The sequence below is a fragment of the Sycon ciliatum genome, chromosome 9 (assembly GCF_964019385.1).
Source record: "Sycon ciliatum chromosome 9, ocSycCili1.1, whole genome shotgun sequence".
NCBI lineage: Eukaryota > Metazoa > Porifera > Calcarea > Leucosolenida > Sycettidae > Sycon > Sycon ciliatum.
Genome location: NC_088651.1, coordinates 13,559,340 through 13,569,970, shown reverse-complemented (window position 1 = coordinate 13,569,970; position 10,631 = coordinate 13,559,340). Strand labels below are relative to the sequence as shown.

The 10,631-nt window shown below is 45.3% G+C and overlaps 1 protein-coding gene across 2 annotated transcripts in view; it reads left to right on the top strand.

The window, feature by feature from the left end:
• LOC135824816 (trichohyalin-like) overlaps window positions 1–8,888 on the top strand; it is a 22,773-nt gene extending 13,885 nt beyond the window's left edge. The window contains exons 9-13 of one of the 2 annotated variants that reach the window (XM_065337532.1): window positions 1,611–1,722; window positions 1,981–2,061; window positions 2,539–2,583; window positions 6,984–7,100; window positions 7,676–8,888. In XM_065337532.1, the coding sequence (XP_065193604.1) occupies window positions 1,611–1,722; window positions 1,981–2,061; window positions 2,539–2,583; window positions 6,984–7,100; window positions 7,676–8,464 (1,144 nt within the window). In that variant the 3' untranslated portion in view covers window positions 8,465–8,888. Of the gene's footprint in view, window positions 1–1,610; window positions 1,723–1,980; window positions 2,062–2,535; window positions 2,584–6,983; window positions 7,101–7,675 lie in introns of both variants that reach the window. The other variant, XM_065337531.1, reaches the window with a different exon arrangement.
• Window positions 8,889–10,631: the final 1,743 nt, after the last annotated feature.

Here is a 10,631-nt window from a genome sequence, read left to right as displayed (position 1 = left end):
CACAAATCACCCTATATTTGCTTCTAAAAAGGCTAGCGCTTGGCTGTGGATTGAGGAAGTGCAAAGTAACATGCCTGGATCAGGCTGGATGGCATGTACGCTGTCAGTCTGTACAGAGTCAGTGTGCGACCACACTCATCATTACAAAATTCATTCAATGTGAATGCATTGCGAGAGTTGGCAATCTCGGAGGGCCGGCTGTGAGGTTTTGGAGACGATGGTGGGCAGGACAGTGCCCTTGTATTTTCCTGTTTTTTGTTTGTTTGTTTTTTTGCGTTTTTTCACACATACAATTGTTGTCATTTTTTGGTGTTATGTTCTAGTCATTCACAAAATTCATGACAATTCCGGGGTTACCATGGCAACAAAGCGAATTTTCATGGTGTTTTAGGCGATATTTTGAATTCTCTTTAAAAAATTGCGGAGGAGAAAGTTCGCACCATGTGGCCAGCTTTGGCGGTGAAGGGTGTCCGATTTGGGGCGAAAATTATTTGGCAGCACTGCATATCTCAACAACCGGTAGTCGCATCGCTTCGGCGATTGTTTCTATCGCCAGCTGAGAGTTTTCTCTTGCAGATACATGTTTCGATTGTGAGAATCGACCAGGTATTGAGTGAGTTACGATAGTTTGAACAAGTCACTATGGACTCAACACGGACCCCACGACTATGAGATGCAGGTTTACTGTACAGTGTACAGCGCGCGTCGTACTAGTACGACGGCCGTGGGGCATGCAACTCATGTGCGTCGTACTAGTACGACGCTCGCGCTAAAGGGGTTAAACAAAAACTCCTGCGGAGTAGAAAACATTGGGCTAGATGGGGCAAAGGTAGTTAAAACACCCATTCTCACATGATCTCAACACTGAGCACCCTCCAAGTTGGAAGGCTGTTGTTGTGTGCATTCGAGACGGGATGGAGCTAAATTTTAGGTCGTTGAGTGTCAGCAAGAATAGATAAACAAGAGTGTGCAACTCCGGATCTCTTCTGCACAATCTGCAGATACCCCCGCCCGTGGCGGATTTTTTGTTGACGTCGCTTTTTTTCAGAAAAACGTGCATTTTGCCGCAGAACAGTGCGAGAGCACATGCTGGGCACCGACCTTGTGATGAAAGCCCGGCCAAGTGTACGAGGCAAAGCTTTCCAAAAGACTCGCAGCGTGTGCACCGTCGGAAGGATTACGTCAGCAAAAAATTCCGCCGCGTGCCAACCCATCCCGGAGTTGCACACTCTTATTTATCTACTCTTGGTGTCAGTACCACGGCAATCATCATTCTGCTAACTATTGCACATTGTAAATGACCAGTTTGTCACTTGTACTGTTCAGTGTGAGTGTGTGTGTGTGTATGTATGCATGAGTGTGTGTGTGTGTGTGTGTGTGGTGTGTGTGCGGGTGTGTGTGTGTGTCATGGTACATGGTGTGTGTATGTGTATGTGCATGTGTGTGTGTATGTGTGCATGTGTGTGTGTGTGTATGTGTGCATGTGTGTGTGTGTGTGTGTGTGTGTGTGTGTGTGTGTGTGTGTGTGTGCATGTAAGTGTACTTGGCAGAACACATCCATTTTTGTAACTCGCGTTCGCGTTCCTGGATTCGATTTTTTGTTTTTGTAGATCATGGCAACATCAAGTCATGAAAGAGAATTATTTATGTGGTTGTTGTAAAAAGCCAGCAGACACAATGAAAGAGGATCTAGAAAGAGAATGGCTGGAACGGGAAGCCAAGGTAAGACAAATTAACGAAAATTTCTTGTCGCCGCAATCCTGATCCATGTCAACTTGGTTCATTTGGTGCAATCCTAGCACAATTTGCTACGTCTTCTGCTGTAGAATTGCTATAATCACCTCTGGCTGTGTGCGTCAAAAAGTCAAAAGGACAATGGTGTGTGTATGTGTTTTTCGCAAGTACTTGTGTTAATGGAAAGCGTTAATGTACATTTATGCCTGTATACACACTGTGTGTCTTTGGTCTGATCGTGCCCAGCTGAACCAGGAGATAGAGAGGCTGAAGGAGCACCATGGAAGAGTGGTACAGAATGGGATGAAAAAACAGCTGGACCATATTGTAAGAAGCTATACTCAATTTCCCATTACTTGATCCTTGCTGAACCACTTTGCGTATTACGAATTCTGAAGGACACCTAACGCAGCTTAGGAATTCATAAATCATTTGCAGGCAATTCTCTACTAAAAGTAAGCACAACACGTTCACATTCAATCTGGAAAATTTGTCAACGTTTCGTTCTTTGTGGCCAGAGCCGGAATGGTTCTCCATGCATCATTGTGATGCCATCAATCATAGAACTCCTTTTCAGCATAGGGATAAGTGTTATGTTTCGTAAAAAAAGAATTGGTCCTCACCAGAGGAGATCAGGTTCGGGCAGTGCCCAGCTCTGGACGGCCCGGCTAAGAGTGAAATGAATGTAGTGTTGAAGTTCCAACCTTTCCCATGTTCATCGCTCTTTTGTCCTCTTACTACGTTGTACGTTCTAATTTTTTTCTCATGCTTTGTCCCTCCGTGTGTGCTTCGACACGCCAGAAGGCACTGACAAAGGAGGTGGCGCAGCTCAAGCAAGCCGAGAAAGAGGTAATGTGGGCAAGTGAAAGAATAAATGTCACGGGCGTCGGAAGGCATTTTAGTGTGGTACGTTCAGCCATCTGAAAGCACAATTTACTCGTGGGGGAGGGACGGCTGAGCCGAAAATTTTGGAAATTTAGAGCCCAAATCAGTGCATTTTATTGATTCACGGGGTACTTTGGGCAAATAGTGGTACGGTCAATACCGTAGTGACCGTACCGTGTGCGACGACCCTGAATGTACTTATTATCTGTTAGCACACGAAGAGATTAAGCCAGCTGTAAACCTGATGAGGCCTTTCGAACCATTGCTTCTCAAATCACTACAATCATGATGATGATGTAACGAAGCACAACAGTCTCAATTTATACAGCATATTGGCAACAACATCGCGATGAAACGTACACAGGCTGAATAATGGAGTGAGTGATATGCTGTATAAATTGACATCGTTTTGCTTCGTCACATCATCACCATGCACTGATTTGAGGAGTAGTGGTACAAAAGGCCTCATCAGATTTTCGACTGGCTTCGTCTCTTCATATGCTAATATGTTTGCCAGGTCTTCCAGTACAGGTGGTCTTCCAGTACAGGTGGTCTTCCAGTACAGGTGGTCTTCCAGTACAGGTGGTCTTCCAGTACAGGTGGTCGCCTTATCCGAGTGGTCACCCACACAGGTTTTAATGTACCAGTAGACCATAATTTGATTTCGAGAAGGATTGGGTGAACTTCAAATTCAAAGAGTCAGTCAAAAAGTGAACTTCCTGGAAAAAATTAGAGCATTGCTCATGACAAGCAAGGTCCCGGATTCGAGTCCTGGTGGGTCTGGCGTATTTTCTCTTTTCAGGTAGTTCACTTCCCCGACTGATACAAAAATTAGAAGTAGTTTTAATTAACCGTCCACACCGATTTTAAAGAAAGCTGCGTCGTAATTCTATCACTGATGCGTGTAGAAGCCATATGCATTAGAAAACTGCTGCTCCGGAGGCCGGTTGATATGCGCTGTAAAGTATACACGGCTAAATCGAAGCTCGAAGCTCTGATATGCAATTTCACAAGTGACGATGCATTGTGATGGGAAGTGTGGATTGTATGAGGAGCGGAGAGCGGGTACATAACAGTCCCACCCTGGTGCCCTCCAAATTGAATAAGATAATAATTATGTAATGCGCTGAAATTGGGTGAAGAAGAAACTAGAGATCCCACGTTTGAGCTGATGGATCACATGTGGGGCAGTTTTCTTTTACCAAAATTTGATTTTCGAATCATTTCATCTCGATTTCAAATGGTGAACGGTACTATGCGGCCAATAAAATGTAAAGAACTCTTCCTCTCCTCTCATCCATGCGCCCTCACAGCCGACTCACTGCTACCCTCGGTATCCATTACACACACCAACAGCCATACAAGGAAGGGTTGCAGGTAGATATCATCCTATTCAATATCACCTCCTCTGATGAGCCTTATGAAGGCGAAACAGCTGTCAGGAGGAATTTCAGTATCTACCTGCAACCCTTCCTTGTATGGCTGTTGGTGTGTGTAATGGCTACCGAGGTGAGCAGTGAGTCAGCTGTGAGAGCGCATGGAGGAGAGGAGAGGAAGAGTTCTTTATATTTCATCTCGAGCAAAGGAAAACCCGATTTCCGATTTCGGGTTGGTATTTAATAAGTGTTTCGGAGTGGAGCTAGTGAGCGGTAAAGCTTACCTGAATTGCAGCGGTGTGACTTGAGCAAAACAGCTGTGATAAGCAGGCTAGCAGGAAACAGAAGGCGTTTCCCAGGCGCAATTCGATCTGTGAAGACAATAATTATCAATTTTGGGGAGCAAATCTAACTTTATTGTTTAAATGAAAACACAGCGGAAAAAAATGGAGCTTCTCCTTTGCGTTGCCTGTAAACGCTTACAAAGTATAATATAAAATGTCAGAGATGGATACATATGGGCAGTAATCAGATCGCATTATCGGGCCTGGAAATATAACGGAGAAAGAGGGAGGTCATAATCACGTAGAGTCAGGATTCCGTTGTGCATACCGGGAGTGGATACGTGGCCTAGAAAGTTGTTCATTATGCAATAGGGAAACGTACAAAATGCTTACATAATGTGTTTTGAAAGGAGACACTTGTATGTTGGAAGGTGAGTGCGTGAAAGGGGAAGCTGATTGGACGGTTCAGAGGGGTATAGTTAAAGTGGAGAACAAAAAGGAGATATTTGAGTACACTGTAAACTTTTCAACATGACTTTAAATGAATGGGATCTTCGGTTCTTGACCACTTGCTGGTGGGTCTGATCTACGCACATCCCACCGCTTTAGGAGCTGTACCTTCGCCTTGACCCTGTAGGGTGTCTCGGCTTCATAGCTCGGAGGACGCACAATTGCTTTTGTGGAGAAGCCTTTGCTTAGATGTCATCTTTGACCCGAATGTTGCTGGATGTCTGCTGGTGTTGAGCCATCGCTGCTTGGCTAGCTGACTGCGTGACTGCTGATAAGGCTGGTTCGGTCATGCCACAGCACATCCACGGTTGACAGGCTGTTTCCACACCGCAGCGCCTGATGCTGCGTTACTGTGACGTGATCCTAATCATCACAACTCCGAAGAGGAACTATATTATAGTAAATCAATTATCTCAAGGTGGATCTGTGCCACATAGCCAGCGGTGTGTGTGTGTGTGTGTGTGTGTGTGTGCGTGTGTGCGTGTGTGTGTGTGTGTGTGCGTGCGTGTGTGTGTGTGTGTGTGTGTGTGTATTGAACACACTATACTTGACATGATAACACTCAATCATGGATCTTTTCTTCTTGTTCCACGTAATAGACAGAGAGACATAGGCAACAGGAGCAACAGCACACGCATTGAGGGGTAGTTGGCAGCAGCCACATGTCCGCCAGAAAAGGAGTGAACTCTGAAGAGAACGGGAGGTCTCCAATGAGAACGGTGCACAGTTCCTGTAAAATCACAGTGTACTGAGCAAGGAGTGGAACGTTCTCGCAAGTTTGCCTAGCGGAAGCTTCGACGGGTTTCTCGTGCGCTCCAAACGCATTCGTGAGTCAATCAAGTGACAAGTAAGTCGGCAAAACGCGCTGGCTCCGACGCTCGGAGCAGATACTTTCTCCGCAGATCACCATGGAAGTCCCAACATCTTAGTATGTGCAATCGGATTCCAGAAAAAACGCAATGACACGGGATTACTTGGGACTGTTAGGTTATTTTCACCCTGACAGAGCCAGCCAGGAAAACCCCTCACGCTGACGAACGCAGTAGTGAGGGGAAAAACCGGCTGTATGCCCCCAGTGGTGATATGGCATCATGGAAGCATAGCAAGGCATGTCATAGCAAAGTTGGAAAAAGCAAGATGAATTTGCACATAACTGAATGGTGGGAGGTCAGTTATATAGTCACAGGGGAGACTCGACAACTGAGTGAGGAACCAACGAAAAGGATGGGCGATAAAGTAAAGCATCGGATGCCACACTTGCAACAGACAAAATAAAACCCAGTATGTCGTATTGCCCTACTCTTCACACTGTTGTCCCCATCGCTGTCTTGCGAAATAGATGGTTTGGAGGCAATAACTCCGTGAGTTACCAACTGTTCTCAGTAGTGAAGCCAGAACGATGTTGGAGAAAACGAATGATCAACACTCATCTGTCATCCGCCACTGGAATGCTTTCCTTTGTGTTTCTTGGTCTTGCCACCCTCGACTTCTTTACTTTGACAATGCGTAAGTGTACACCTTCACGTGTTGCAGTGCAAGTGATCGCCGTCTTCACAGAGCTCACAATCACACGTTTTGGACGAAGCCGTGCCGAATTCTTGTGGCGAACGTGTCACAGGGTACCAGACCTAGCTCACAAGCTTTGTCATTATACGAAAGCCAGCCATTCTGTGCTTGATGGACCAGCAGCGCAGTGTGTGGCCTGTGCTTTGCGTTGGGCTTGAACATGCCCTGCAGGAGATGTGATCGCTTGCTGCTCTTCTCGCCATTAATCACGAATCTGAATCTACTATCCACATGATTCCACAATGTGCTTTGTGTGCGTTCCGAACGAGGTCGCATGTTAAAGCAACAACTCCTCGCGAGTAGATTAACAAGATTCATATACAAACTGGAAAAACCGACAGGGAGGCAATGGCCAGGGAGACTGATAGAGTGAGGGAGTTGATGTTAATCAATGAGAGAGAATGAGAGAGAATGAGAGAAAGAGTTAGAGAGAGGGAGGGTGTGTGTGTCTGTATGTGAGAGAGAGCGAGGAAGAGAGAGAAAGAGAGAGGGAGAGAGAGGGAGGGAGGGAGAGAGAGAGAGAGAGAGAGAGAGAGAGAGAGAGAGAGAGAAAGAGAGAGAGAGAAACAGATAAAGAGTATATCTCACTTGTTTGCGTTTTTGTGACTGTGTGTACCCCTGTGACTAGCGTGCCGCACTCCGGAAGAGAGTGGAACAGCTAAAGTCTGACCTAGACCAAAAGGATAAGCTGATCTCCGAACTTTACACCGGCCACATGGAGAAGATGACGTCTATGCAATACCAGGTAGGGGATTTCCCATTGATGCGGCATTGCCTCAATTTTTCCAATTGCGCGAGTTGTATTCACTGAGACACTACAATTGTTTGAGCCTTACTTACAGTCTGGTAGGGGGGTTTCCCCTTTGTGCCTCCCGGTTTGTGGCAGAGAGAGTTGGTTGTATCCAATGAGATACTCAATCTGCGGACAGAACTGTTTCGTCCTTTCAATGAGATAATTATAATGATTGTGTAAGCAAAACGGTGATACTCACACATAGTTCATTTTGAGATCGCTTTGTGGAGAAGTTTTAATAAGGCAGTGTTGACTCCAGGGCAAATAGTCGACGATGAAGTTGACCCAATTGTACTCTTGTTTTAATCAAATTGGCGGCTGTTCAATTTCGAAAACTCGACACTAGTATGAATTTTGCTTACAGTGTGAAATGCGTTGCACTGCCTGTATTTTAAAGGAGAAGAAAGTAATGACACATAGTTGAGGGTTCTGGAAAGTGCTCATAAACATTACTGCAATCGTCTTTAGCTCACGGACTTTCGAGTGCTCAGAATTGCCTTCCCTCTGTGCTCCTCATCTGGCATTAGATCGATTTATTGGAGTTGCATTTGAAGCTGGAGACGCAGAAGCGAGCCGATGCCGACGTGGAACTGGAAAAGACCCGTGCAACGCTAGCATCCGCACTACAGACTAGCAAAAATCAGACACAGACGAGTCACTTCGCTATTGTCACCTCGTCCCCACCAACCCAGACGGAAAATGACTTCTTCCTAAGGTCACCGGCTAAGGAACACCCGACTCCGGAACACTCCACTGCAGGACAACTCATTCCACAACCCCCTACCCTGGAACCTTCCACTGTGGAACAATCCGCTCTGGACCACCCCGCTACGATAGTGGCAGCAGCGGAACCGTTTGCTCTCGACCCGGCAGCACCAGGAGCCCACGCTCTGGAACCGCGCAGCACTAATTCCTCAATGAACAAGTCCATTGTGAATATGAGATTGGCTGTAGGTGCAGAGGCAAATGATGTACTGTATTCGCAATTGATGAATCGTAGCTTTTCAGTGCCGTACGGAGCACCCCGTCCTTTCCAACAGGACATGCCGTCACCTTTGGTAATTGCCACACAACACATCACCCAGGTGCCAATAGAACGCCCGCCGCACATTCGACGCAGCAGTAGCGTTGTGAGTCTTCCGAGGGGCCGTCCAACGGTTTCAGATTCCACGAGTGGCAGACTTCCGTCCTTGGCAAGAGCATCGTCGACCCAAGAGCGTCATGCCTCTTCCAACGTCGGCTCAGGCACAAGCGGTGTACCTGCAAGGGCACGGCATCTTTCAACCAGGCAACCATATCTACCCCCGTGGAAATAATGAGATCATGGCACAGCCCCTGCTTACGTACTTGTAGTACGATATCCCACATTACGGAGAGGAACAAGAAAAATTCCTATCCTACCCAGAGTGTCACCCACTTAGTCTTGATGCTACCCAGAGTGTCACCCTCTCCGTCTTGATGGACACCGAGCAGGCAGTCCGTGTGGCATGTCGTCCTATACACTAATACCATCTCTAGTATACAGGTACATGATTGTATAACCCCCAATAATGGTTGCGTCCAAAACTCTGTACAGTAATGATAATAATGATATTGTTCTTCTTAGAGCATGCACCGCGTCAGGGCCAAAGTATTCCGTCATGTTCTTTGATACATTTGTTATATATGTACTCTAGTTAGATAGGTACTCATGTGTACTGTACATAGTAGTAATATACCTACTTCCGTAGCACTACTAGCATGATCACACTGCGCATGCTCTTGTTCAAGGCTTTTTCCCCAATCTACTTGTGCTAGCTGGATGCTTGTGTGCATGGGGATCAGGACACAACATACATGTAGGTGGAGCATTATGACTGTCATGCATTACATCATGCATTACATCATGCACTATTGCATGCCATGCACAGTAGCTCTACTTGAGTACAAGTATTCCTGAAATTCATAAACTGGTCTTTTTAGTGTCCTGTAGCCATACTGGAAGAAATAACAAAACTATTTTCTTGGCTGTTCACCTGCTGTTTGGTACTATTGTAAAAGTCAGATATATTCATTTCATACTTGAAAACCCGACCAACTATAAACAATTTAAGTTTTGTAATAGTAGGCCGCTGTATTTGACACTTGTTTCCATTATTCCCTGTATCTACCCATGATGAGAAGGGAACGAAAACGTTCGGTTACAAATTGGCTTACTTGACTGTGTGGATTGCGTCGGTACTGACACCTTTTCTTTTTTCCGTTTATGTCGGTCGTACATAATTATACGAAATTTGTGAAACACTAGCACTGCATACCTGCCATGGGATAACACCTATAGTGAACAAGACCACACAAACCCGAGTATAGCCCCAGTATCCTGAGGATTGCTTTTCAGCATGAAACTCTTGAGTGGAGACATTTAGCCACTTTTTGTTCCACCGGATTTTCGTTTATACGTCATTTGAAAATGTGCTAAGTGTGTTTCTCAGTACGATGGATAAAATGAGAGGCAAGCATCAGAATTTACATTTGAATAATAATGTTTAACTACTGAGCCAATGAATATAATTGAAAAAGAAGAAATCACATGGAAACGAGTTATGAAGCAACTATCCACGACTGTAACAAGATAATAAGCAGTCAGAAAGTGTGATAACAGGGCACAAAACTGACATGTTACTGTGACATTCAATGACCTGAGACCTAGCTCTCACACACCTCCAGTGCGCAAACCAACAGCCTTCCAGCTTGGAAGGTTCAAGGTTATGGTAAGATCAATGAGGGGAAGGTACTGGAGGTGTGTGAGAGCTAGGTCTCAGGTCGTTGAATGTCACAGTAACATGTCAGCTTTTGTGCCCTGTTATCGCACTTTCTGACTGCTTATTATCTTGGATAGTTGCTTCATAACTCGTTTCCATGTGTCTGCCATGGCTGGCTAACGCCCCCTCCTTTGCATTGGCTTCTGCCACTGGACGGTGAAATAATATTTTGAAGTAATAATAATAATAATGTAGAAAGGAGAAGGACATAAGGATACGAGTTAAAAGTAACTCTCCATCACTGTAATTGGATACTATTATAAAAGTCAGAAAGTGCAATAACTAGACACACAACTGACAAGAGTACTGAGACATTCGACGTCCTGACACCTAGCTTCAACACATCTCCGTAGCGCTAACCGACAGCCTTCCAACTTGGAAGGTTCAAGGTTATAGAAAGACCAAAGAGGGGAAGGCAAGCCTTTAGAAAGACCAAAGGTCTTTCCATAACCTTGAACCTTCCAAGTTGGAAGGCTGTCGGTAAGCGCTACGGAGATGTGTTGAAGCTAGGTGTCAGGACGTCGAATGTCTCAGTACTCTTGTCAGTTGTGTGTCTAGTTATTGCACTTTCTGACTGTATATAGTATCCAGTTACAGTGATGGAGAGTTACTCTTAACTCGTATCCTTACGTCTTTTTCCTTTCTACATTTATTTATGGCTCAACATCCGAGTTTCAAATAA